Below are 26,044 nucleotides of genomic sequence, written 5' to 3' on the forward strand. Positions count from 1 at the left end.
GTGTAGATGGTTGAGTACCTAATGTCAAGAAGTGAATACATGCATACGAACCGTCCTGGCAGGCCATTCCGCTTGCATTTTGTATGCTTCTTCCACTGAAGCTCAACCGCAAACAACCACAGCGACAGCTGTCAAAAGTTGAGACTCGTTGTCATATAATTCCGTCCCACCTTGTCTGGCTGCTTTGATCTTTTACTACCGTTGCTACTTTACAACGCGCCTTGTCCACACCACCCACTAACAGCAGCAGCACCACCACCACCCACCACTGTCGACTTCAAGTTCCAACGCTCTATCGCCATCAGTCTCATTCTATCACTATTCCTGCAACCATCACCACCGCCCTAAAAGACCGACCGAGTCCTTGGCGGCACACGTCCATCCCAGCCCAATCATCTCTATCTCAATACTAGCCTCTTCTTCCTAAGATTCATTCTGCATAGTCATTCAACTGTCAGGCAAGACGCAAGGCACCGAGAGGCACTGCAACATCCCGCATCGTTGCCTGCCTCAAGTTGTTATTCCATCCTCGAAACCGAAATCACTAGTCTCCAACCCCTTCCACGCCACACCCTCTTTTCCCTCGCACGCGTCAATCTGCGCCTCTTTCATTTTCCCCTTCGGTTCGCCGGGCTGTCCCCAGATACTCTATCACGTCCAACTTGGGGCTGCAGCGTGGCGTAACGACAACTCTAGGACACAGCCATCCCATCCGCTGCCCTACCCATCTAAGGTACCTACCTACCTACCTTACCGCCGCTTCACTGTGCGCCCAAACGGCCGCTGCTACACACATCTATTTGCTGTTAGCTTGCCCTGCCCTCCCCCGGCTTGCTTCGCTGATCCGACCTGGCCTGGCCTGGCGCTCATTAATCAGTCAGCCTCTCAAAGATGGCTCCCTATATCGACGTTTCCCATCTGCCCTCGTCAACCTCCTTCTACTCCGCCATCCTCCAACCACTCGGCATCCACTATATATCCGCGGACGCGCAGACCGCTTCCCCTGACGCCGACGCCAACACCGTCGACACCGACTCCAAAACGACAACCACTTCTAACCCTGGCAGACTGCCTACCACCGTCACCTACGGTACATCGTCCCCGCCTACCCCGGTCCTTCAGATCCGAGAGACCCGCAATTCCAGAGAGCCCCTGAAGCTTTCTCGCGTTGTCTTCTCTGCTCCATCCCCCACCGCTGTCACCGACTTCCACTCCTTTGCTGTTCGGGCCAATCCGAACCTGCTGTCTGTTGTGCCCCTTGGCCAGCTCTCGCTTGCTCGACCCGCCGTGGTTACCCAGAGTGGCGATATCCACAGGGCCACTGTGACTGACCTGGACGGTAACATCATGGAAGTTGTATATCAACCCCCTCCCAACTACCCTCCTTCCTACGCTGGTTCGACTGTTCGAAAAACACAGTCCACTACCAAGGAGGTCAGTCGCATTCTTGACTGGAACTACGACGTTGCTGCCTCTGAGCCTTCGCCCTCCATGTCGAGTTCCGCTGCTAGTGGTCCCTCGGCTTCTGCCTTGGCCATGACCGCACGCTCCGGTCAATTCCCCGGCAACGAGCCGTACACAATCCTCCGTCGCAGCGTCACAACGTCGGTCATCGAATCGCCCTCCCGAAGAGAGGAATCCGCCACAGCTCCGACCTCAGCTACGAACGGGACCGCTACCAGCACCATTGTCGGAAGTCTCCTAGGTGCAGCTGTCGGTGCCGCCGCCGGCGCCGCCATCACATACGGGATGATGCGAAAGGAGCGTGCACGGGCTCCGGTCCAGGAGTTTGAAGGCTCCGCTCCGCAGTTCCAGCGCCGAGCCACCTTCCCCGATCAGTACGCGGAGCCGCAGGTAGGATCCGGACGCTATGTTGAGGTCGAGCGAACTGTCGAAAAGATTCGGTACCCGGAAGCCTACCCAACGCTCCCCGATAATCGTGCACCGCCTCAATACATGGCCAAGTACAGCCAGGTCGGCTCCCGCAGCCGTGCGGTCGACGATATATACGATGACACCCGCAGCCGTCACTCCTCACGCTACCAGCTTGAGAGGGGCAGCAGCATTCGTTCGCGTAGCCAGGCCGCCGTCCCTAGGACCGCCCCCTCATGCTTACAGACTACGAGCACCAGAGCAACGCAGGCTCAAGACACAGTGTGGCCAACAGGTCAGCCGTGCCGCGCTCCACCATCGACGATACTGGGACCTATATCTCAGCCAGGAGCGAAAGGTCGCAATCGACCATTCGTCCGCCCCCTCCAACCGTCGAGACGATACTAGGCGGCGGGAGCAGGGCACCGAGTCGTGCGCCAACCCAAGCACCGAGTATGGCCCCAAGCCGGGCACCAACGAAGGCGCCAAGTAGGCCTCCAACTGTTGTCCGGAGCAAGGCTCCCACAACGGTGGCCCCTAGTCGAGCCCCAAGCAGGGCTCCTACCCAAGCACCTACTATTGTGCCCAGTAAAGCGCCCACTAAGGCACCCAGCAGGGCTCCTACCAGAGGCCCCAGTAGAGCTCCGACGGCGGTTCGAACCTCGCAGCCCGTCTTCGCATACCCGCCTGCCACGCGAGCCCCAACGTATGTGTCTGCGCGCAACCTTCCTCCGCCGAGAAGTGGGATTGGCAGCAGTCATGCTGCTTGGGAAGATGACGCCGTCAGCGTGGCACCGAGCGACAGCATCAGCTGCATTGGCAGTAAGACGAGCAGACATCAGTATCATTAGGTGGCCCGGGATTGGTGGTGGGTTTAGTCTTGTTTTATGGCATGGGTTCCCTTACAATAATGAGCGCCAGCATTACGGAGCACTCGTGCAGTTCTTGTGCACACTTGCGAAAGCTCGACTATCGACGGATACAGACGATCAACGGATGACTGGTTTCTCACAGGCGAGAACCAATGTTTCTATCACTGCAAGCTTACTTTATGCTTTCAGGTTCCCAGCTAGGTAGCACGGGGTCTGGATTACGGTATTTGGTGCGTTAACTATGTGGCATGTTTATCAAGATGGAAATAACGGTCATGAATGGCATGGAGAGGTCGAGATTTGGGCATCGGAAAGGGTGACTTTAAATTCAGGCCGGTCTTTTGCCGAGCTAGATATAAAACGCTCTTCATAAGAAGTTGTTTTGTACATCATCACATGATCCTCCCAAAGTCCACCTGATTACATCTTTGAGATTGATCGAGCAAACAGTCATCTCTACTTTGCCGATTAAGGGATTACTCAACATACGAGGCACATTGCCTACTGTGATGCTTCCATTGTATTCACCAGATCAGAGGGCTTCCCATGACGATTTGAGGAAGTGGGAAGGGGGTGGGTGGGTAGTGTTTGTCTTTGGAAAAGGGTAAGAGAAACAGACTGGGTTGATTGTTTTGCTTATTTGGTTGAATCGTCGCTAAATGCGGTTGCGGATGCTACGTATCAGAAAGCGGGAGTTGAGTCACCGTAACTCGGCATTACCAACGCCTTAAGCGAAAGAGCCAGTCAAGGGTAGAGTGAGAAAAGTTAGTGAGATGAGGTACTTCTGGCATGTGCGTGAGGAGGTAATCAAGTAAGGTACTAGTGCCCCGGGGTCGGCCACTTCCCAAAGTTGCGTCCGACCGCCTCCGATCCTCGGCGTCCCCCGCACTAAGACCAGCACTGGCAACCAAGTCGGGCTCGCAACGCCGTAATTGCTAGTGCCCTTTGCTTAGTTGGGCTGCTCCACCAAAGTTGCCATTTCGCAGGTTTCTACCGTCTTCTATTCGCCAACCTTGAGTCAAGTGCCGGCACACTGGTGAGCGGCCGCAATTCGCAATTGACAGAAGTTTTCATGGTGTTGGTTACGCACTTTTTACGCTTTGCAGTACTGATCTCTGCCTGCCCCCTAGCCCCATACTCGATTGGAACGTAACCCCTTTTCATCGTTAGTTCTACCAGTGGAAGCTCATCCACCGTTGTCTGTGGTTTCGTGGCTAGATCCAGTTTACACGAAGCATTTGACTCATCTCTCGTCATCACATTGACTAGTCATTGTCTGTGGGTAACCCCAAACCCGTGAAGATCAAAACCACACGCTCATCCCTTAGTTGCTGCTCGACACAACCCACGGATTGAACCATTAACCGCGTACCATCGCGATCTAACAACCCATTCTATCTAGGTAGACAAAGACAAAAACATTGCAAGAATGCCCGCTTTGGAGTTAGGACAGTCCATCCCGCCAGACACTGCCCATGTATGCAACCGACTTTCTCATACTATTAACTCCGTCCTTGCCTTTGTGACGCTGTAACTAACAGCCACAATAGGCAGTGAGCGTTCACCTTCCGACATGGAAGGCCAACGTTGGCTACGAAGAGGGCGAGTCATGGGTTGTCAACAAGATGACGACCGGATACCCAAGGTGAGTTGTCCCTCGGGATTTGGGGGTGGCAAAAACATGTCCAGTTGTCGCCGGTATAATGCTCAACTCATATTGTATGCAGGTTCTTCATTCACAGAAGCATTCTTGCCCTGGCTGAGGACCTGGTGTCCCAATATGCTCGTCCTGGTCAGAAGGCCATGCTCTTCCCTACCCCTCGCTCTGCGAGACGGTGTCTGGCCTTTGTGAAGAAGCACGCAGATGCATCCGTTACGGCTGACGTTTGTGTACTTGATTTTGAACTGAACACAACTAGAGACGTCTCGCCACTACTGCGCTCGCTGGCGCCAACCGTTTCCGCCGTCGTGTATTCCCCTGAGGTTTTCCCGGTTGCCAAGCAATACTGGCAGCACACTGGAGACGGAGTGTCGAGTCGACGTGCCGAGTTCTGCCATGGTCTGCTAAAGGAGGGCCTCCTCACCCCCGTTGAGCAGCCCAAGTCCCCCGTGGGAAAGGCTTGCAGGGGTCCCAAGAGATATCATCGCCCGTCGTCCATTGATGACACCAAGGCGGCCATCCACCACCCGGCCGCCAAGACGAACCCCCAGAGTGCATTCGAGACCCAGGAGAGTCTGCGCTTCCTCGAGGAACGTTTCGGTCGCAACTTGGACCTCTCCCTCGTCGAGCGTGCCAAATCAGCCATTAAACGAAGAATCGCGGGTGCCATGGCCGCCGATATGGAAGCGAGCATTAGCTCGCTGCCCCCCATGGGCGACAACTCAAGGAACCAGAAGGACCTGCAAGAAAGCGACGTTTACCTATTCCCCTGCGGTATGAATGCCATCTACAACGCGCACCGAGCCATGCTGCGCGCCAGGGGTGACATGAAGTCAGTCAGCTTTGGCTTCCCTTATGTCGATACGCTCAAGATCCTGCAAAAGTTTGGTCCTGGTTGTTTGTTTTACGGCCACGCCTCGGAGGAGGACCTCGATGACCTTGCAAAGCGTCTGGAGTCCGGCGAGCGCTTCCTGGCGCTCTTCTGCGAGTTTCCTGGGAACCCTCTCTTGACGTGCCCGAACTTGGCGCGCATTCGTAGCTTGGCGGACAGGTACGGGTTTGGCGTCATCGTCGACGAGACGATTGGCAGTTTCATCAACATCGACGTGCTGCAGTATGCCGACATCGTTGTCAGCAGCTTGACCAAGATCTTCTCCGGAGACTGCAACGTCATGGGCGGCAGTGCCATCCTCAACCCTGGCGGTAAGTTTTATCAGGCGCTCAAGAGTGCGTGGGCCGAGGAACTGGAAGACACATACTGGCCCGAGGATGTCGTTTTCATGGAGCGCAACAGCCGTGACTTTGCGTCGCGCATCGAGCGCATCAACACGAATTCGGAGACAATCTGCGACATTCTCTCAGCACATCCGTTGGTCAAGCGCGTTTTCTACCCCAAGGTAAACCCGACGAGACCCAATTACGAACTTTGTAAATTGCCCGGAGGTGGTTATGGAGGCCTTCTCTCTGTCACGTTCCACAAGAAGGCATACGCCATTGCCTTTTTTGATACCATCGAGACGGCCAAGGGCCCGAGTCTGGGCACCAATTTCACCTTGACGTCGCCTTACGTCCTCCTTGCTCACTACCAAGAGCTCGACTGGGCTGCCGGTCTGGGCGTTGACCCAGACCTCATCCGTGTGAGTGTTGGTCTCGAGGAGACGGACGAGTTGCGGAAAGTCTTCAATCGTGCCTTGGAAGCCGCCGAGAAAGAGACGGATGTTTAACCGTCAGATGTAGGATGCCGACGGCGACGGCTCCGAACGCTTGGACATACATACAATGCGCTTAGGTGGACAATAGTGATTGAAAATTAGCGAAGGGGCTCTTTTCAGCAATAATGGCAGAGCTATGGCAATTCTGTCTGGACTGTCGCCATATGCTCGTGTTGCAACTGTCAAGGGTATCTCTGGAAAATCTATGGACAAGGCCAAAACAAAACAAAACAGCTATCCATTCTACAACGAGCCCCGGCTACATGACGGAGCACTCGGAATGCACGTACTCAGGACCGTAGTCCTCAATACCTCGTTCAATCTCATTGGCCCGTTGCTTCTCCTTAGATTCTTTCGGGAAGTACTTGCGCATGTATCTCTCGAGTTGGATATCCAAATTATCTGTAAAATCAAACGTCAGCGAATTCATCTTCTTTGAGTAGTGCAAATGTGCCCCGAAAGAAAAATTTCGATTTTACTCACCAGCGGAGGCTCTCATCACGGTGTCAGCCCTGCACAAGGGGCAATGTTTCTCGTTTCGACGTTGAATCTTGACGATACATCGGATGCAGAAGACATGCTGGCAAGCCAACCGAACAGGACGGTATGCGATGGCAAAGCAAATGGGGCACAAATAGTCGCTAATCTGAGGCACGACGGAAACTAGGTCGGTAGACATCTGGGCGCAAATGTCCTTGGCCACGGAGCCGGCCAGCAACCTATCTGAGTGCACCTGTACCGGGAAGGATTGCGAGACCCCGAGACATGTTCTCTTATCAAACTCTGAGAAACTGTCAGCTCTGCAACACAGCCACGGCCATCTTGTCAAGGAGATGATGAGGAAAGCAAGACTCACTCTTCAAAATCTTGTAAATAGCAACCTGGTTAATCTCCTGAAATTGCAGGTTTTTCAGAAGAACAGCATTCAGGCGAAGGAAGCGAACGAGGGCTTCGTGACTCTCGGCGATCTTGAAGGACTTGACCAGGTTGCGTTTAGTGATCTCTTCCTGAAACCACTGAAGCTGTTTGGCGGCCGTTTGGCTGCTACGTGATCCGTGATCCTGCTCGTTGGTAGAAAAGAAGACCTGGGCATCAAGGTACAACTCGAAAATAGCTCTCCATCTCGCGAGGTCGCTCTTGGAGAGGCGGCTAGGTTTCGTAAGATGGGAAACCTCTTGGCGCAGGGCGACGATCTCGGTCACCATGGCCTTTTCTTCTTTAGCTTGGAGGGCATCCAGGTTATTGACATCGCTTTGCAGGATATCAAAAAACTCGCTGTCAAAGACGAGCGGAACCTCGATGCGCTCGTAATGCTCTGCTGCGGCCGCTCGGCCGTGATCTTGTTCGCCGCTCTGGGTATCCAATAGCTCGATCTCGGCATTGGCAAGAGACTCAGCAGAGGAGATGGGCGACAGGGTCGATGCGGACTCCTCCATAGGCGTGGAAGCGGCGGGATTGGATTGGCCAGGGTCGTGAGACTGCAAAGCGGCGATGCGTTCGATGAGAACGCGAGACGCTGGCGTCAACGAGGCATCAACGGCGTTTCCATCGCGCATGTGGACCAAAACGGTCAACTTTGGCCTCAGCAACTTGGAATTGCCGGCAGCTAGGTTGCGTCAAAGCGTTGAGGTCAGTCGAATGTTCATGATGAAAGTGACAACCACTGGAACATCGTTGAATATGGAGAGTTTAAACTTTACCATTGAGGCGGTATTTGGCGGCCAGTGGCGAATCATCGGCCGGGTCGAGAAGCTGGCGCAAAGTCTCAGGATCAAGCCCCAGATCGTTCAATTCACGGGCAACGCGTTTGAGAACTTTCTTCAACTGGCCGTAAGGAATGGCGAGGTCGATCCAGTGTGGTGGAAAGTCTGAGGTGGAAGTGTTAGTAGATATTAGAACGGATACCATATCACCTCATCATGTTCGTGAAGTCCCTCGTATCACCTTGGATGGACCGCGATGACGAGCAAGCATGGGATGAAGATAAGATGAGATGACAAAAAGATGAGTAAAGTCGGCGCCGATCGAACGTGGACGGGTTTTCAGAAGGGACGGGACAAATAAAAGACAGCAAGAGGGGTGGGAGGAAAAGGTACTTACCTTCACGCCTGAGCGTTTCTTTGAAATCATGGGCGAACTTCATGGCTCATTAGATCAGTGGTGTAACAATATTTGGATGAGAGTGAGAGTGAGAGTGTCTTGGCGACGTCTATCATAGTAAACACATGTTTTTTTTCTATTTTTTAATAAGGATAGGCAAGATAGAACAATAAGGATGATGGGCCACGAAAGAATTTTTTGAACTTGTAGAGAGGGAGAACGACGAAGTGGTACCGGCAAAGAAGGGTAAGCGGCCCGGTTGCACTATATAAAATTTCAACTTGGCTTAAGGTTAGTACTTAGCAAAATGCAGATGCGGTGACTACTTTACAGTGGAAGTACGTAACCGAATTTTTGTTTCCTTTCACTGGCCCGGCCTAGACTCTGGGCCGGGCTGGCCTTGTCGTGTCGAGGACAAGGGACAAGGAGGGAGTGGGGGACGAAGGTCAGTTGGCATGGATGCACCACTCCAGACACCACACCAGACACTAATTAATCAATCAAGTACTTCGACACAGACACACCACTAGACGGAAGTGCAACACGCACATTTGGCTTCCTTGTCCTTTACCAGGCACATCGTCTTCGCTCTCGAGGGAGCTCCCTTGTCTGCATTTAGCTGTGTTGATGGGGGGAAATGACACGATGGCGACGGTATTCATACATTCAGTGCTTCGGGAAGCAGACACAGGCACTCTGCGTAGTGGCGGAGAGGCTGGAGGGGACGGCTAGGGCGGCCACTCCGGGGGGGGGGGGGGGGGGGGGTTGAATCCCAGCACGAAGGCATGTTTTGTCCTAAACCCCGTCTTGCGCCATTGCTGCGTATTTTTTGAGCGTAAAGCGCTTCAGTCGAGCCGGCCGTGAAATCATTTCACGCCTAAGTGTGAGCTACCCTCTTTATCAATTCAACCTGCTGTCGGGGACTGCTCGAGCTGCATAAGAGTCACAGGGGCAACTGCCCTGTTAAGAGTCGACCCTGTCCAGGGACGCCGCAGAACCTGCATATGCAAAACGTGGCCTGCGTCTCCAGAGTACCTATTGTCGATACTTGGATTTTGAGCCTAGAATAGGAACTACCTGGTATCGCCCTACCAGGACGTACCCGGACAGCGTAGCAGAAGACCCCGCTGGCTCTGTCATTCCGACGTATGCACAATTGCAGCCGGTCTGAACGGACACACATACCTAGTCCTGTAGCGCGATCCAGTCACCAACCTTTGGCTTGGCACGTTGGTCCGTCAGGTGGACCCGAAATCTTGGTTCGTTCATCACCAGGCACAAGGTTCAATCAGGTTCAATTTGGTGGGAGCATCCAATACCTCAGGTAATGTTTCGCCGACTGCGTTGACCCGGTGGCTGCACCGTCGCCGGAACTTGCAAATGCATCTCTTTTCTGTTAGTTGGCCAGGCCGAGGCTGTTTGCGATAAGGCACTGTAGTTGCCCTAACCGTAACGATTTGTGGCTTCGAGTCGGAAGTGCAGGGTACATCACTTTCTGTTGAGTAAGTACTTGAGCGAGGCACGCACAGATGTACGTTACTGACACCGCATTGTGTGTAATTACTCTGTCCAAAGGGTATGCAGTTAGCTAGCTTTTAACGAACGGGTCTTGTCATCCACAGATGTGAAAGTACTATGTATGGTTCACTTATCTTATCAAGCTAAAAAGGAGGGGGATGAGGGGTCGCGGGGTCGAGAAATCGGTCCTGCCGCACTGCGACTTCTGTCAAATGGAGGAACATCAGAATAAAATGAGAAAGTGAGTATGAAAATTTATGGTGTTTGAAATTGAACAAACAAAGCCGGAGAGATGGGCCTGGCCGCCATCTTCGATCTCGGTTTTTGTGGTTCATCATTGTTTTGCCTGCAGAGATATCAACCCCATTTGATATAACTTTTTGAGTCACCGGCCTGGCCCAGTACTTCTTTTTCCAAGGCTTCCTACTGGTACCTGTCCTTGCGTGGCTAGTCGTCACAGCCGCCCTTATTTTCGCCTTCTGTGCGCCAACCACAACATCTGCAGCGAGAGCAATCATTTGAAACTTATCTTCCAGCATTGTAATGTCCCTGACTTGCCATGGGTGCTCAGCAATCCTCTGGCCGGGACCAGACCGAGGGCTCCTTCCAACCCGTCAAAACATGTTACTACGAGCTTCTTGGCGTCGAGCGCGATGCCTCCGATGACGAGTATGTGTCCTTCTTCCAGCCGCCACTGACCTATCCCTATCTTCTGACTTCTTTCCGCGTCTACAGAATCAAGAAATCTTACAGGAAACGCGCTCTCGAGCTTCACCCCGACCGAAACCTCAACGATGTCCAGAATGCGACCCGTCGCTTCGCCGAGATCCAGGCCGCATATGAAGTACTTTCCGACCCTCAGGAGAGAGCTTGGTATGACTCTCATCGCGACGCCATCCTACGTGGTGCCGAACCCGACGACTCGGACGCCCGTAGCCCTGAGTTCAACAATGTGAAGCTCACGTCTACCGACGACATATTCTCCCTAATTCGCCGGTTCAACTCCACCGTTCCCTTCACGGACGAGCCCTCCGGCTTCTTTGGTATAGCCAAGGCGACCTTCGACCATCTTGCCGACGAAGAGATTGCCGCCGGCGAGTACGCACCAGGAGACATTCCAGATTACCCTTCGTTTGGCTTTTCCACCGATAGTTATGAAGCCGTCGCCAAGCCATTCTACGGCGCCTGGGCGAGCTTCTCCACCCGCAAAACGTTTGCTTGGAAGGACAAATATCGACTCTCGGATGCTCCAGACCGGCGTGTCCGGCGCCTGATGGAGAAAGAGAACAAAAAGATGCGCGACGAAGCCATTCGGGAGTTCAACGATGCTGTCAGGTTTCTTGTCACCTTTGTACGCAAGCGCGACCCCCGTTACCTCCCAAACACACAAACGGCCGCGGAACGCCAGGAGTCTCTGCGCACCGCGGCTGCCGCACAAGCTGCCCGATCCCGTGCCGCAAACAAGGAAAAGCTTTCCGAAGCATTTGTGCCCGATTGGGCCCAGGCGCGGGACGAAGCGGACGCGGGTGGTCATTTCTCTGAAAGCGAAGAAGAGGAATCAGAGGTGGAAGAGATTGAGTGTGTCGTGTGCAACAAAACGTTCAAAAGCGAGAAGTCGTTCGAGGCGCACGAAAGAAGCAAGAAACATGTCAAGGCTGTGCAGCAGCTGAGGCGCCAGATGAGGAACGAAGACCTGGACCTGAGCCTTCATGAGACGTCTGCTATGCCTGATAAGGTTACTTTGGTGGAGGACACACAGGAGGTTACTGACGAGCAGCAACACTCTGAGGCTGCGAAGGCGAACGATGAGGAACCGGTCGATTCAACGATCCACACCCAAGAAACGGAACTGTCCGACACCTCATCCGACCTTCTGGTAGATGACGAATATGCCTCGCGTGACGACGTCGAGAAGAGACTCTTCGACGACAACACTCCTCATGCCGAAACAAGCCGAGACGGCGCATCGAAAACCGATTACGGAAAGGGGTTGACCAGCCTTGAAGACCTGTCACTAGGCGATGACGACGAGGCCGACGACTATGTTCGAGCCCAGCCTAGAAAGGTTGGTAAAGCTAAGGCGAAACGTGAAAAGCGAGCGGCTCGTCAGGCGGCTGAAGAGGCTCAGGCTAGCAATGTGAGTCTACACAACAAACCCTTCATGAAATAACTTTGTCGCTAACACCACCAGCATATGTGTGGTATTTGCAAGGAATCTTTCACCTCTAAGACGAAGTTGTTTACACACATACGGGACCTCGATCATGCCGCACCTATAGCCAAACCTACGGGAGGTAGTAAGAAGAAGAAGCGCTAGATTATCATCCATTGTTAAACAGTGCCATCGACCCTATCTGTGACGGCTACTCAGAAACCGGAGGACCAAGTCATATAACCCAAAGCCAGAATTCCCAAATGCACACAGTCCGTTGTCACATATCCTTATCCTCTGATCTGAACATCCTGTACGCCTATATGGTGCAAGTTGCAGGCCTAGAATGCAGCCCATGCCTTGCCAAACAGCCATAGGGGGAAGAAAACCACGTGTCAGCTGATATATCTTGATGCAGTTACCAACGCCCAAACAACCCGATCCGCAACACCCATCGGTAGCTTGATTAAACGCAGCGGTCAATCTCAAGCGTTCAGGATAGTATCGCCATCGTCATCGCTGAGTGTCTCCACTTCGTCTATAGCACTCTCTCTTTCGCCCTCGCCTCCCCTCGAAACGGGGTCATGCTCGGCAACATGGATCACTGCTTTGCCCTGTACATGCTTGACATTCCGCCTCCATTCGTCCCAGTCGTCTTCGTCCCGGATCAAAAAGCCAATGAGCATGCTGGGGTCCAGTTCTCTCACGTGAAGCCGGCGCAAGCGTCGAGTATGCACCGTATTGACATCCGCTTCACTGTAACAAGAAGGGTCTGTGTGGAAGGGGAGTGCGGGTCTGGTGTGGTGCGGATCGAGATAGAACAAATGAGAACCCTGTGCGCCGATGAAGTAATGGGAAGACGAAGGACGGCCACTGCAGAAAAGATTAGTATGAAGCCTCTTGTCTCGAGGGTGATGCCTACCCTGCGATACCCACAGACTGTGGCATTTGAAGGGCAGCTATCAAAGCTTCCCAGTACACTGGGGTGATCTTGTCGATTCCTAGCCTAGTACCAACCAAAATAAGGGTTGGGTGGAACTGTGAGCCGTCGGGCTTGGCAATTTTCATGAACTTGTCTTCATAAACATCCGGTCCGTCCCCAGTAGAATACACTCGCAAAGGCTGCTGCGCCTGAGCGTTGGCCAGAGCCCTGGAATACATTAGCAGCTGCCTCCAAGGCTAAGAGTAATTCAACTCACTGAATGCATCGAGCGGTAGCAGAAGGGCCGAACCACTCTCCAGGATATTTCCCGCATGCAACTGCGCCATGTCGAACAAACTGATGGATGGAATACGGCGCCCTCGGGTCGTCCGCAAACAAAGAAAGAAGCTTGCGCTCTTCCTCCGGGTTTTGGCCCCTTCGCCAGTCTGTCGCAGTGTTAGCAGGAAGCTTCGAGAGCCCACCGTCACGACACACGTCAACGGAACATACCACGCCCTAGATTGATGACTGCCATCGCATTTGCTAAAAGGCTCTGGCCAGATCGTATCATGCACCCCCAACCGCTGTCGGACGAGAACCCATTCTGGTCCACCAGCTGACTTTTGATGCGCATCGATAAAGACAGGGCTGATGAAGCTCGAGGGTCTGTGGATTTTGCAATGACTTGGAATTCCGAACGATACGTCATCCAGAACTTAGATTCGAAGTCGTCAAGGAAGGCAGATGGCCATCCTCCATCCTGGCCGGAATAGTCCTCATCATAGGCAAGTGAGGACGAGAAGCTACTGGATACTGACTCTGGCGGAGTATCGGGCTCTTTAGCATGAGGTGGTGCTGGCGCTGATGCTGAGGCTGAGGCTTGGGTAACAGTTGGTCCCGTTCTTGCTTCTGTGGTATCGGTCGGGGGTGGAGTCTGGCTTCGGTCGCCTCGGCTGTCTTTCCCGGTCTTGGTGCCCAGCGTGTAGGAGCGTCCCAGGCACCAGACCGGAAGGTCATTCTGGTGGTCGTTGGTGGGTTCGGGATCCCAGAACATCTGGACGATGCGACGATATCGACCAAGGTCTACCGCAGCCATGGCGGATTTCTTTTGACTGCGAAGCCAAGTTATGAGGCCCCGCAAAAGGATAATTCAAACTACTTGAATCACTCACTCCCGGAGGCGTAGGCAAAGCAAGATAGAACCAGCAGTGCCTCTTTTGAAGCTTGGAGGTATTGCTCTTTTGCGATTCGGAAACAGATGGAAGAGTACACCTAGGGCAGCGTAAGCGCGTGATGTGTAAAATCGAGAGACAGGTATAAGGTATCAGAATTGAGTCGGATCGTGAGCGCGTGGTAAGAGGCAGACGGACAGGCTGGTAGGCGGTCGATTATGTGAAAGCTGATCAGCTGCAAGAAGAGAACAACGGAAACGATGGGGGGCAGCGGATCAAGATACTTTGGTGGGGAAGGCTCGGGATAGGTGCCAGGGAGATCTGCAAGCTCCCTTAACTAGGTAAAGTGGTACTGTAAGCTGATTAGGCGCTGCAAAGATGAGATGGGTAGCCAGGTAAGAAAGGGTTGCAAGGTCGAGAGGAAACGGGGAATAGCGGCCTACACTCACTCAGGTGTTCCTCAGATAGCCGATAACAGCCCAGCCCGCAAACTGGCCCTGTGACACACCGGCCAGGTATGGCGGGGGCTTGTGGTGCTACTACCATGAACATGTCACTGTGCGGTACTTGAGCTTCCTTACCTCAAACTAGAAAAGCAACATGGCCCGAGACTTACAGTTGGGAGCATCTCCTAACACGTTCCTACTGAAAATAGCAGCCAACACTGTTAGGAGCTACTAGATACGGAGATCCTCTTTTGATCGGCAACAACAGTGTCCGTGCCCAAGTGCCATGTACTTAGCACCACTTGTCCATAGGTGCTGGTCATCGACATGTCCTATCGATAAGAGATCTGGAGGAAGGGCCCCGCATTGATGTGGGCGGTGGCCAAATCCAGCAGTCAACCAGCGCATTAGGTAACATTGCTACCTTCTACAACCAACTTTGCAATGGGTAGATTCCTTCCCAGCTCAAGGGGAATTTTTTTGATCGACCTACATCCCAGACCCATCTTAAACGGCTACCCTTCATGAGAAAGGTAGCCAGAGATTCAACCCTCAACTCGAGTCTACACCAAGCCAAGTGCATTCAATATCGGAAACTCGTATTAGATATCAGCTTACGATACAGCGGCAGCCGTTTCTTTTCATCGTGCGGATAGGGCATGCCGCGCGGTGGGAAACGAAGCGGTGGTGCGCGAGCGCCACCACGTAATGTCGCTCGCCTACGATCAAGCCACGGTATCGACCAATCTGCCCCCAATCCTGTACTCGGTATAGGTCCTGCTGGTATGTTAGCATCAATCAAACCATGAGTTAGCTTCTTGTCAACGTGGGCCTGACTAACGCATATCTATGCAGGTTTCACTTTACAAGATGAGGCCCGCAGCACCGCCCATCGGTCGTCACCGTGGACCAGTGATTCGAGGCTACGACATCGGCCCGTTACCTTCGTGAACATTGGGGCGTCAGAACCGCTCAAACAACTAGAAGATATTTTGCAGCAGGAGAAGCATGCCGGCCAACATGAAGAGCCTCATGAGCCAATTTCTACGCCTCATGAGGTCCAGAACGACGATGACGCACTACTCGACGAGCCTGACGAGTCTGCTTCTACGTCCAATGAAGCATGCATACCCGATGAGACGCTAGCCACTCTTGCCGGTGACTCGGCAGGATCTCCTGATCAAGACCAGCCCATGGATGCAACAACCGTTACAGCCGACAAAGACAATAACACCAGCCTCGATAATCAACTAGATACAGAGATGGTTGAATCGCTACCATTCTTCCTTGACATCACAGGAGACAAGCACCTGCTTGAGAAGGTCCCGATTCAACCCGTCGAACGTTCACCTTCACCTATTCCGTCTGATTCGAGCGAGGAGGTTATTCTCTTCAGAGGCCGCAACAAGGCCGCTGGAGATAAACAGACACAGAAAAAGAAACAGAAACAGAAGCAGAAGACGAAGCAAAGGCCGTTCAACCTCGGCGGAATTCAAACAGAAATCAAAGTAGTAGAGAAGACGGTCAAACCTAGGGAGAAGGACAATGCTGGGGGGTCAGGGAAAGGCCGGATCAACTTGCCGCGGAGGTCTCATCAAGACATGAAGATACAGAAACGCCAGGAGGAGGACGACTTGATTGCTGACTATATCGCCAATATGCGTGAATATGGCGATGACGAAGGTTTAATGCCTGCGCAAGCCTATTCCCGTCGAGATATTGGGGGTTCCCTTAGCGAGTCCGAAAGCGTTGAGGAGTCGTTCCGGACAATCACCGCTCTCGATGAAGCCAGACTCATATCGGCTGACGACAAAGTACTGAACGAGACGGCGGCTGAAGCAGATATGACCCAGGCGAGCGATGCAGATCCGCCCCAGAAGGCCCGTAAGCACTTTAACCAGGGCAGGACAACACGAATCGACGATGCGCTTTTGGCAGTTCTGGAGACGGACGCCTCATACCTGGGCTCCCTCGAGCAATCTCATGCTGAAGACCCATCCCCGCCATCGGAGACAAGCGACCAGGAGGATATAGCGGATGACTTGTTTGCTTCAGCAGCAGACCGGTTCGCAAACGAGGTTGACGACTTCGACTTTATGGAGTGGAACCGTCCAGCGCTGAAGCGAAAGGGCAAGGGGGCTAAAGGTAAGGTCCCCGTGTTTGACATATCGGATTCCGAGCTTGAGGGCAAGATGCAGGCGGCGTGGAAGAACGACCGCTTGAAGAAAGCGGAGAGGAAGAAGGAGCGACAGGCTTTACGCACTCAAGGTCTGTTGGGTAAACACGCCAACCCCGAGGACTTGCGAATCAAATATCCACATGGTATGGGACTGGAACACATTGCCGACGAGTTGAGGGCGTTTCTCTTGGGCACACAACCTAGGTGAGTTGTTCCCATTATTTGCCCAACTTTGGGTTCGTTATCTGACGCCCTTCTCAGTCTGACGTTGCCACCCATGGACAACCATGCCCGAAAAGTTATACATGAGCTCGCCAGTAAATTCAACATAAAATCCAAATCAACAGGATCGGGTGACCAACGGCGACCGATGCTTCACCGCACTTTCAGAACCGCCAAATTCGCCGATGAGACATTCGATATGGCCATTGCCAGGGTTGGGCGCAAGTACTTTCCCCGCAACGACACAGCGGTACGAGCTGCTGTGCAGCGGCAATCGGCGCGTCGTGGCGGAGGCGGGCATGCGGGTGTCCTTTATCGAGATGGCGAGGTGGTCGGAGGGTCTGCGCCGGAACTGGGCCAAGAAAACAAGGGTCGTGCGATGCTCGAAAAGATGGGCTGGAGCAGCGGTACTGCTCTCGGCGCGCTCAACAACAAGGGCATTTTGCAGCCTGTTGCGCACGTCGTCAAGCGTAGCAAGGCTGGCCTCGGATAACAGTATCGAGATGTCGGTGCTGTCGGCGCGTGTAGATGCTGGCAGTGGACTCGGGTCTATGTTAGATAAATAGCGCGACAGAAAGACAAAGCAGTTCTCGCATGTGGCGCGAGAAAAGGATCCAGCATGTTTGTGTTCATGTGCACGAATTCATTCGTCCGAAAACCCTATTCTCAAGGTGTATTGTACAGCCCGCGAACCCCGTTTGACCGTGAAGACATTGCCCCCAAAAAAGCAAACCATCCGTAACGCATTAAGAGACTCCAAGGATATTGGTAACCTTGGCAGGTCTCATGACACCCAAATGCCAAGTAAAATCCAATGCCCGAAAAGAAAAGCAGCACAAGCATCCCTTATTTCGTGGAAGAAGAGTACTTGGTGACGGCCTTGGTGCCTTCCGAGACAGCGTGCTTGGCCAGCTCACCGGGCAGGATGAGACGGACACTGCGGGAAACAAATTAGTTCGATGTACTTTGGCTGGCGATGTGACTTGTACGTACGAGGTCTGGATCTCACGGGAGGAGATGGTGGACTTCTTGTTGTAGGCAGCAAGCTTGGAAGCCTCAGAGGCGACGCGCTCGAAGATATCTATGTATTGCGTTAGAAAAGACGCGTGTTTAGGACGGGATATGTCAGATACGACTTACCGTTGACGAACGAGTTGAGGATAGACATGGCACGGTTGGAGATACCAGTGTCGGGGTGAACCTGCTTCAGGACTGTGGTGCATTCAAGTTAGCAAATGGGTGTGCCACGCGGTTAATGGCTGAAAGCGCGTTGTGCCAGAGGGCATTGCGACGCGACGCGCTTCGCCAAGAAACGTGTGCCAGGAAAACTTACCCTTGTATATGTAGGAAGAGTAGGTCTCCTTGCGGGACTTGGTGCGCTTCTTCTTGTCGCCAGAGGCGGCAGTCTTCTTGCCGGCATCCTTCTTCTCGGGAGCCTTGGAGGCAGTGGCGGGGGCCTTGGAGGCGGGCTTCTTGTCGGCGGCCTTGGGGGGCATTTTGGCGGGTTTGTTTGGAAATGGGAGAAGTGGAAATTTGGTTGAGTTGGGTTGGAATGAGATGCGGCTGGCAATCGTGGGTGAAGCGGGATGATGAGAAGTGGAAGAGTTGTTGTTGGAAGAAGAAGTTTGGGGGGGTGGGTTGGGTTTTTGTAGCTGGACGCGACGGGCTCTAGCGGCGTTACTGATTTGATGCGAGGACAGAGTGATTTTGGGGAGGGGTGGGTGGTCAGTGAGGCAGTGGTCTGGGGGGTGCGCCAGTTGTGACCTTGCCTTGCAGAAGGGGGAGGATTTGGGAAAGAGCAGCTTTGGTTGGTTGTGGCTCATGCAGTGGAGACCACGAGAGCGGCTGCCGTCTGTGTACCAGGGTACAGAGAGACGCGTCTGCGCTAAGAAATACGTGCAGGGAAGGTTTGGCCGCCTTTTTTTATTTTTTATTTGCGTCTCGCGTGTCAAGCAGGCTAGAGGGGAGGCAGGCTGCCATGAGCCAATGACAGCGTTGTGTCTCCAACCAACCACCATTTTCCTCCTAGGCTTGTTCCCCCAAATCCTCCACCTCCCCTGGTCCGTCGCGAGAGAGATCAAGAAAAGGATGCAATGCCCATTCCCCAATTAGGCAATTTTTAGGGGAACGAGATAGCGTATGAAGTACGTATCTGCAGGCAGGGCGCTGATAACGCGATAAGCAGAGCGTGTCACCTCACGCACTTCCATTGTCTTATTGCCAGTTCCAAGTGACAGGCTCCCAATCCATTCTTATTTGCTTGCAGGATATGCAACAACAGCCCGCCGTGTGTTTCTCCGAGTGTATTGGAATAGAGCAATAGACTGACATTCGCACCCACAGCGTCGCGATGGGCAGTCCTAGCATGTGCGACGTGCCCGACTCCCCTCGTCCGCTCCCTTGACGCGTCCATGATCCAAGCTTGTCCTGTGAACGCGACACTGACTGCCGCTGGACTGGGTCATTCTGGACCCACACCACTGCCCACTCACCTGTCGCCTGTCTGGACTCTCAACTTTAGACTCTATCCTAGGGTGGCTCGGTCTTTATGATCGACCCCTAGCAGCAAATGAAGGCCAAGGCAAGCCACGGCATCAAACGTGGAGCATCAACGGATAGACTACCCAGCTACGGATACGCAAAGTACCAAATCTAGAACGCGACGCGTCGTTCACAGACAACAACCGCGGCAGAAGGCAATTCGGTGGATTTGCCAGACTCTCAGCCCCTCCATTGCTGCCGCGGCAAGGCTGGATCTGATCACATTTAACACACGTCGCGAATGTCGTACAGGGGTCACTGGATAAGGCTCTCTCCAATTTTGGCCCAGAATGTATCTGATTTCTCCGGACCCGGCATAGGATGGAGTAAAGCGATGGGCCATGCGAGACCCAGATGCCTGGGTCCGGTCAAGCCGCCTTGTACAAGCGTACATGGCATACTTCGAAGTCTGTCTGGGCTGACCAACGATTTGCGGCAGATCTGAAATGGATTTCATACGACCTAGCAAACCCCATCTGACCATATGTCATCCGTGTTTCCTTCTAAACATCGTATGTCTGGGAGATATCTTACGTATCCAACTGCGTCAATGACAGACCTTCAAGAGTGCTGGCGTGGACTTCGTATCCCATCCAGCCTACACATCTCACACCAAATCGGTCACAAGTATCCTCAAAACAACAACCAATATGTTGATTTGCGTCAGCCTGAGAAGACAAGGGGGGCCGGAGTACAGGTCAATACGCGTGGTAGCCGAATCCTACATGGACTTGCGACGTTCTGAACATGCATACATATATGAAAATAGCTGAATCCGACACACGCATGTGTTCGAGTTGAAGAATCAGGAAGACGGATGTCGCGTCAGCCTCGATGCCTAAGGAAGCTGCTTGGCTGATTGTGTTCTCATTGTATCGAAGTCTTTGTACATGAGAAATTAAAGAAATTGGGGCAATGGATTGAGACGAAAAGGCATGGAAAAGAAAATGGGAGGGGAAAGAGGAAAGATAAGATATAGAAGGACCATCGGCGGAGTGAGTGCCTGCTTTTCCTGGCCAGTCAGATTAATCGAATAAAAACTGGGAAGAGAAAACAAAAGAGGTAGCAGGAAGGGACGTGTGGCCCTCAGCTCTGGAGTGGGAAGAAACGGCGGGCCTCCCGGGGTTTTTATTTCCCTGCCTTATGCTTGCAGGTGGTGCCCGTGCTTGCTTGCGCGCGCAACAGCATGGCGGCTGGCCCATCTGGTTCCTTCCTCCACGCGGGAACGATAAGAGAGAAAGGGTACGTACCTCCTCCCGTGGGCCCCAGAAAAATGATGCACTCACAACATAGAATTTCTGGTTTCGGCTTAGCGTCAAGTCGCGCGCTGGTGATCCGTGATTGAGCTCCTCCAACGCGAAAACTACTTAACTTCTTGACTCCCCACCATCTTTGCTCTCTTCCATCTTCATCTCACTTTTCCATCCACAACCAACAGCCAGCATCCAGCTAGTCGCTTTTCACGCGTCTCTCACCCAACCGATTTTTTCAACTTTCCAAACCCCAAAACCCACATTCACAATGACTGGAGGCGGCAAGTCCGGCGGCAAGGCCAGCGGTTCTAAGAACGCGCAATCGTAAGCTCTCTCCCTTTTCCTATGCTTATGAACTAGTGTATTATTTGTTTTGGCGCGTGGACTACATTCAATACTGGCTTCGGCGCTTTAACTGACTCGCTTGTTTGCAGTCGTTCTTCTAAGGCCGGTCTCGCTTTCCCTGTCGGTCGTGTTCACCGTCTGCTCCGCAAGGGTAACTACGCTCAGCGTGTCGGTGCCGGCGCTCCTGTCTACCTTGCTGCTGTTCTCGAGTACCTCGCCGCTGAGATTCTTGAGCTGGCTGGCAACGCTGCCCGCGACAACAAGAAGACTCGTATCATCCCCCGTCATCTCCAACTCGCCATCCGCAACGATGAGGAGCTGAACAAGCTTCTGGGTCACGTCACGATTGCCCAGGGTGGTGTTCTGCCCAACATCCACCAGAGTAAGTCATTCCGGACGCGTGGTTTGCAAACATCGATTCTAACGATGCTCTAGACCTGCTGCCCAAGAAGACCGGCAAGACTGGAAAGAACCAGAGCCAAGAGTTGTAAATGGGCGCCTAGGGTTTGGGTTTTTTTCGTGCTGGTCGGCTGCTTTGGGTTGTCATGACATCGGGGTCACGGTTCAGGGTTCATGGTTGATTTTCACGTTTGGGTTGTACAATAATACCACGGCAGGAAGCTGTGGTTACGAATGAGAATACCTTTGAAGATCATTTTTTTTTTACGTTCAATTCGAATGGGGCATTCCCACCTCGTTTCTTTGCTTTGTTAGTTGGTGTTGATTACGGGACGATGGCTGTGATGCCGGGTTTGTAAGCCACTTGCCGAAACGTGTCGCTGTCTTCGGTTGAGGTAATGGTTGGTTCCGACTCTCGAAGTCTTTGTATTCGGCTCGTGGATCTTGCAACCAGCAAATGGGTAGAACTGTCATCATATTTCCAGATATCCTGCTTGTTCGGCGAATTGGTATAGCTGTTCACAGACGGTGTAAATGCGGACGCCGGATATAAGTAACAAAAGTGATGTTATACAAAACTGAGCTGCAGCCTGTCTATTCGGGAATATTGCACAGCGACAGCGGATTTATCAATTAGACAAGTTTGGCCGTTGGGCCTACAATCCTACTCCCTCTCTATCTTCCCGTGTGATACGGTGCAGCTCATACACTCCTTTTCAATGGAACAGTCCGCAATTTCTTCGCAGTATGCCATTGTCCATGCACATTGCTAGCCATATATACAGTTCCAGTCGCTCTGTTCCCATGTTTCATCGCTCAGAACTTCAATGGGGGCGGAGCTGGTCAAAAAGTTAGTATAATGCCACCGGGATGCTGGGCAGTCTGGAGCTCACGGTCGAGAATAGGTGCACGAAGATTGCGCTCATACTTAGACCCTGTGAATCGTTCGTCAGCATCATCGTTGTCCGGTGCAGGTAGCTCTCGGTTTGGGTATCACGAACCACCGGGTGCAGTTGGGTGCACATAGGGTTCTGGGTGCTTCCACTTCGCCAACAACTTCTCAGTCTGGGCCAGAAGCTCCTGGTCAAGAGTTCGTCAGCACCTTCATTGTGATAGGTCACACGGCTATGGGCTGCATGAGAAATATGTGGCTGCTCTCACCCTCTTCTGTCGGGAATCTGTCACATTGCGGTTCGCCTCGAATAGTGACCGAATGTAAAGCGCCTGGCCTCTCCAAAGGTGCCGGTGGACGGCCCAGTCCAGAGCCAGCTTCAGCGACCGGCGGTACAGCGACCTGCCATGGCAATTGTTAGCTCGAAAGCTCTTTCGGGGTCGGTCGTTGCTGTTGACAGCGGAGGCTCACAGTGCCGCTTGACGAGTCGACATAGTAGGAATGCGATATCGAGGAGATCGCTTCCGGGTAGTAATGAAGATATCGTAGGAGATGATGCAGGCTTATTCGCAACGAATTGAGTGCATAGGAGATAATGGCGGCTGCCCAGAGCGTGTCGACAGGTAGCGCTATCTGTGATTCCAGAGATGAGGTTACGTCCAGGGAGGAAACGATGGAGTACGGAACAGAGTATCTGCCGGACTTTGCCTGAGGCATCAATTGCTGAGCCGCATTTCAACGACGCGACAGGTCTTATGGTTTGACTTCCTAGCTAGGCAAGAAACTTAATAGAACTATAAGATAAGTAGCTCTTATTCTATAATAGTATAATTAGGCTTAATATAACAGGTACTCTTTATAGTATATAACTTATTATAATATTAGATTATTAATAAAATACTTTATATAATTAAAACTAAAAAGAAGGTTAAGAAGATTATAGTAAGTATTATAATAACTACTTTAATAACTTAATAAGTTATTTACTTATATAAGATATATTAATACTACATTAGTAGTTAAAATTAAAGCCTTTTAGTATAACTTTTAAAGTAAAGTAAATACTACTACTATTACTTCTTTTTATTTATATTATAGTTACTTATAATTATTAGCTTTTATTATAAACACTTACTATGAAACTATATACAGGAAAACAAACTAGTAGTAAGGTAGTTAGTATAAACTAAAATATACACTAAGGTTTAGTACTATAACTATTAAGCCTAAGGTAACTAATTATATAACTATAGTAATTACTTAGACTTTAAACTATAGCCTTAATAGCTTTTTAACTTACCTACTAATAGTATAACTAATTAAACTTACACTTAGGTATACTACTAAGACACTTTAACTTCCGACTTGTTTACTCTACTAGCTACCTTTAAAATTAACGTTAACTATAACGTTCCCTAGGCTAAGATGCTACTAGTAACTAACCTACTAATCCGTTTTAAATACTTCCTGCTACTACTAGTAAAAGCTCTAGATATAATAGACAGGCTAACAGTAACCACGCCTAATAATAACCTACTAAGCTATATACTAAAAAGGGGTAAGGTTTTACGTTTTTATTTTTCTTTATATTGTTTATAAATACACTTATAGGCCTAATTAGACGTGACTAAGCAGAACTCTTTTAAGTTTAAAAAAGGACTCTAGTTATATACTATTATAGAAGTTAAGTATTAGTATATTATTATTAAGTAAACAAATAAGCTTAATATCTTTAAATAAGTACTTAAATAAATATAAATAAATTTATTACTTTAATATTAAAATAAAGTATATAATAAATAACTATTACTTTATTTTTTAGGCTTAGCTAGACCTTTAAAGTCTAAAAGAAAATCCTTTTTCTCTAGAGATTATAACATATATATATATACTACTTAGTAATAAAGGTAAATCTAAATAGACTATAAGACGTAAAGGATATACTTTTCTAGTTTGCTTATAGCTCTGATTAGGCTAAAGAGGACCTAGAAAAAGTAGCATCTTATGGTCTAGGCGTTAAGGTAGTTACCTAGGGTAATCAGTTACTCTAGGTATACTTGTAACGATACTAGGACCTTGGTGTTTAGTGTGGTTTATGTATTAACTACCTACTTACTAGCTTCCTTTATCCTATACAGTTTTAATACCGAAAAGGTCTACTAGTACTTACACGCTTACAAGCGCTACTATTAATATTACTTATATAGGTAAAAGGTCTATGTCTTTCTAGGCGTATCTAGCCTAGTAGAATTATCCTTATAATAACTACCTTCTTTTTCTAAGCTATCTTAGCCTTAAGACGCTAGCTATACTAGCCGTCCTGTTTCTTCACGTACCTCTTAGCGTCTTTACTAAGTATATTATAAAGTAATATAGGCCTCTAAGGTTAAGGTTCTATACCTTATATATAAACAAGGCCTATATACGTAAATACCTTAAATAGTAGAAAAGGGTAAGGTTATACGTTTTTATTTTTATTTTTATTAGTCTATAGACATAATTATAGGCCTGATTAGATATAACTAAGTAAAACTCTTCTAAGTATAAAAGGGGACTCTAGTTATATATTATTATAAAAGAGAAAAAGAGTAGATTATTATTAAGTAAATAAATAAGCTTAATATCTTTAAATAAGTACTTAAATAAATATAAATAAATTTACTACTTTAATATTAAAATAAGATATATAATGAGTAACTATTATTTTATTTCTTTAGGCTTAATTAGACCTCTAAGGTCTAAGAGAATATTCTTTTTCTCTAAAGATTATAATATATATATATGTATACTACTTAATAATAAAAATAAATCTAAATAAACTATAAGATATAAAGGATATACTTTTTATAGTTTATTTATAGCCTTGATTAAGCTAAAAAAGACCTAGAAAAAGTAGTATCTTATAGTCTAGACATTAAGGTAATTACTTAAGGTAATTAGTTACTCTAGGTGTACTTACAATAATACTAGGACCTTAGTGTTTAGTGTGGTTTATGCGTTAACTACCTACTTACTAGCTTTCTTTATTCTATGTAGTCTTACTAGACTAGTCTTAATAGCTTTAACGTACATACATAGTGAGCTGCGTATCATAGTAAGCTACGCACGTTCATTGCCTTTCTACCTCTTTAACCTTTACACCTACTTTCCTCTATATATAAACATAAATTCTTCTTCTAAAGAAAGCTATATTATCTTTGCCCTCTAAGCTATCTAAAAAGACCTAAAAATGTCTATATAAAGAACTATATTTACCTTTAAGGTTCTTAAATTAACCTTTATACATAATATACTAGTATACTCTTATAAGCTAAGACGTAATTAAAATTAATAAAGTTAATTATATTTAAAAAAGAAGTAATTCTTAAACGGGTTATTAACCTAATTAATTAAAGTTTTTCTTTATAATAAAAAGATTTATAAGATATAGCTAATTAACTCTTTTTTAAATATAATATAACATGTATTAAACTTTAATAAGTAAAGAACTTTATATAATATATCCTTTAATTAAAAATATAATTTTAATATTAAATTAATTATTAAAAAGCCTTAGTTAAAGATCTTATAATTATATAAAGCTAATTTATACTTATATAAAATATATTTATAAATTATAAAATATTTAATAATAATATTTATAATTTTAATAAAAATAAATGTATAATAAATAAAATTAGCTTAAATTCATTAAATTACTTTAATTAGTTATATAAAGTAATTAACTTTTAAGCTAAAAGTATTAGTAAATTAACTTATAAGCTTACTATTATTAAGGCTAAGAACT

General features: G+C 49.6%; 9 protein-coding genes across 9 annotated transcripts; 5 read left to right on the top strand and 4 right to left on the bottom strand.

Annotated features, from left to right (window-relative positions):
* Positions 1 to 891: 891 nt before the first annotated feature.
* Positions 892 to 2,365, top strand: ColSpa_00102 (uncharacterized protein; the record flags this gene model as incomplete). Its single annotated transcript, XM_049266314.1, has 2 exons — positions 892 to 2,088; positions 2,156 to 2,365. 2 exons carry the CDS (start codon positions 892 to 894, stop codon positions 2,363 to 2,365), a joined length of 1,407 nt encoding a protein of 468 aa, XP_049122271.1.
* A 1,808-nt stretch (positions 2,366 to 4,173) lies between these two features.
* ColSpa_00103 (cystathionine gamma-synthase) lies at positions 4,174 to 6,128 on the top strand (the record flags this gene model as incomplete). The annotated part of the gene is made up of 3 exons (XM_049266315.1): positions 4,174 to 4,221; positions 4,295 to 4,389; positions 4,472 to 6,128. 3 exons carry the CDS (start codon positions 4,174 to 4,176, stop codon positions 6,126 to 6,128), a joined length of 1,800 nt encoding a protein of 599 aa, XP_049122272.1.
* Positions 6,129 to 6,375: 247 nt separating this feature from the next.
* ColSpa_00104 (uncharacterized protein) lies at positions 6,376 to 7,672 on the bottom strand (the record flags this gene model as incomplete). The annotated part of the gene is made up of 3 exons (XM_049266316.1): positions 6,376 to 6,518; positions 6,600 to 6,839; positions 6,973 to 7,672. The coding sequence occupies 3 exons, from the start codon at positions 7,670 to 7,672 to the stop codon at positions 6,376 to 6,378; spliced, it is 1,083 nt and encodes a 360-aa protein (XP_049122273.1).
* A 133-nt stretch (positions 7,673 to 7,805) lies between these two features.
* ColSpa_00105 (putative RING finger protein) lies at positions 7,806 to 8,259 on the bottom strand (the record flags this gene model as incomplete). The annotated part of the gene is made up of 2 exons (XM_049266317.1): positions 7,806 to 7,984; positions 8,217 to 8,259. 2 exons carry the CDS (start codon positions 8,257 to 8,259, stop codon positions 7,806 to 7,808), a joined length of 222 nt encoding a protein of 73 aa, XP_049122274.1.
* A 2,034-nt stretch (positions 8,260 to 10,293) lies between these two features.
* Positions 10,294 to 11,904, top strand: ColSpa_00106 (protein DnaJ subfamily C member 21; the record flags this gene model as incomplete). Its single annotated transcript, XM_049266318.1, has 1 exon — positions 10,294 to 11,904. The coding sequence occupies one exon, from the start codon at positions 10,294 to 10,296 to the stop codon at positions 11,902 to 11,904; it is 1,611 nt and encodes a 536-aa protein (XP_049122275.1).
* A 467-nt stretch (positions 11,905 to 12,371) lies between these two features.
* ColSpa_00107 (putative cytochrome b5) lies at positions 12,372 to 13,904 on the bottom strand (the record flags this gene model as incomplete). The annotated part of the gene is made up of 4 exons (XM_049266319.1): positions 12,372 to 12,642; positions 12,809 to 13,036; positions 13,086 to 13,254; positions 13,319 to 13,904. 4 exons carry the CDS (start codon positions 13,902 to 13,904, stop codon positions 12,372 to 12,374), a joined length of 1,254 nt encoding a protein of 417 aa, XP_049122276.1.
* Positions 13,905 to 15,085: 1,181 nt separating this feature from the next.
* On the top strand, positions 15,086 to 17,320 carry ColSpa_00108 (protein SQS1; the record flags this gene model as incomplete). Its single annotated transcript, XM_049266320.1, has 3 exons — positions 15,086 to 15,209; positions 15,282 to 16,809; positions 16,996 to 17,320. 3 exons carry the CDS (start codon positions 15,086 to 15,088, stop codon positions 17,318 to 17,320), a joined length of 1,977 nt encoding a protein of 658 aa, XP_049122277.1.
* A 353-nt stretch (positions 17,321 to 17,673) lies between these two features.
* On the bottom strand, positions 17,674 to 18,323 carry ColSpa_00109 (histone H2B; the record flags this gene model as incomplete). Its single annotated transcript, XM_049266321.1, has 4 exons — positions 17,674 to 17,764; positions 17,821 to 17,908; positions 17,968 to 18,039; positions 18,161 to 18,323. The coding sequence occupies 4 exons, from the start codon at positions 18,321 to 18,323 to the stop codon at positions 17,674 to 17,676; spliced, it is 414 nt and encodes a 137-aa protein (XP_049122278.1).
* A 2,566-nt stretch (positions 18,324 to 20,889) lies between these two features.
* On the top strand, positions 20,890 to 21,457 carry ColSpa_00110 (histone H2A; the record flags this gene model as incomplete). The annotated part of the gene is made up of 3 exons (XM_049266322.1): positions 20,890 to 20,945; positions 21,056 to 21,348; positions 21,402 to 21,457. The coding sequence occupies 3 exons, from the start codon at positions 20,890 to 20,892 to the stop codon at positions 21,455 to 21,457; spliced, it is 405 nt and encodes a 134-aa protein (XP_049122279.1).
* Between the last annotated feature and the right edge of the window lie 4,587 nt (positions 21,458 to 26,044).

Source organism: Colletotrichum spaethianum (genome assembly GCF_022836535.1).
Source record: "Colletotrichum spaethianum MAFF 239500 DNA, contig01, whole genome shotgun sequence".
In the NCBI taxonomy this organism is placed as follows: Eukaryota; Fungi; Ascomycota; class Sordariomycetes; order Glomerellales; family Glomerellaceae; genus Colletotrichum; species Colletotrichum spaethianum.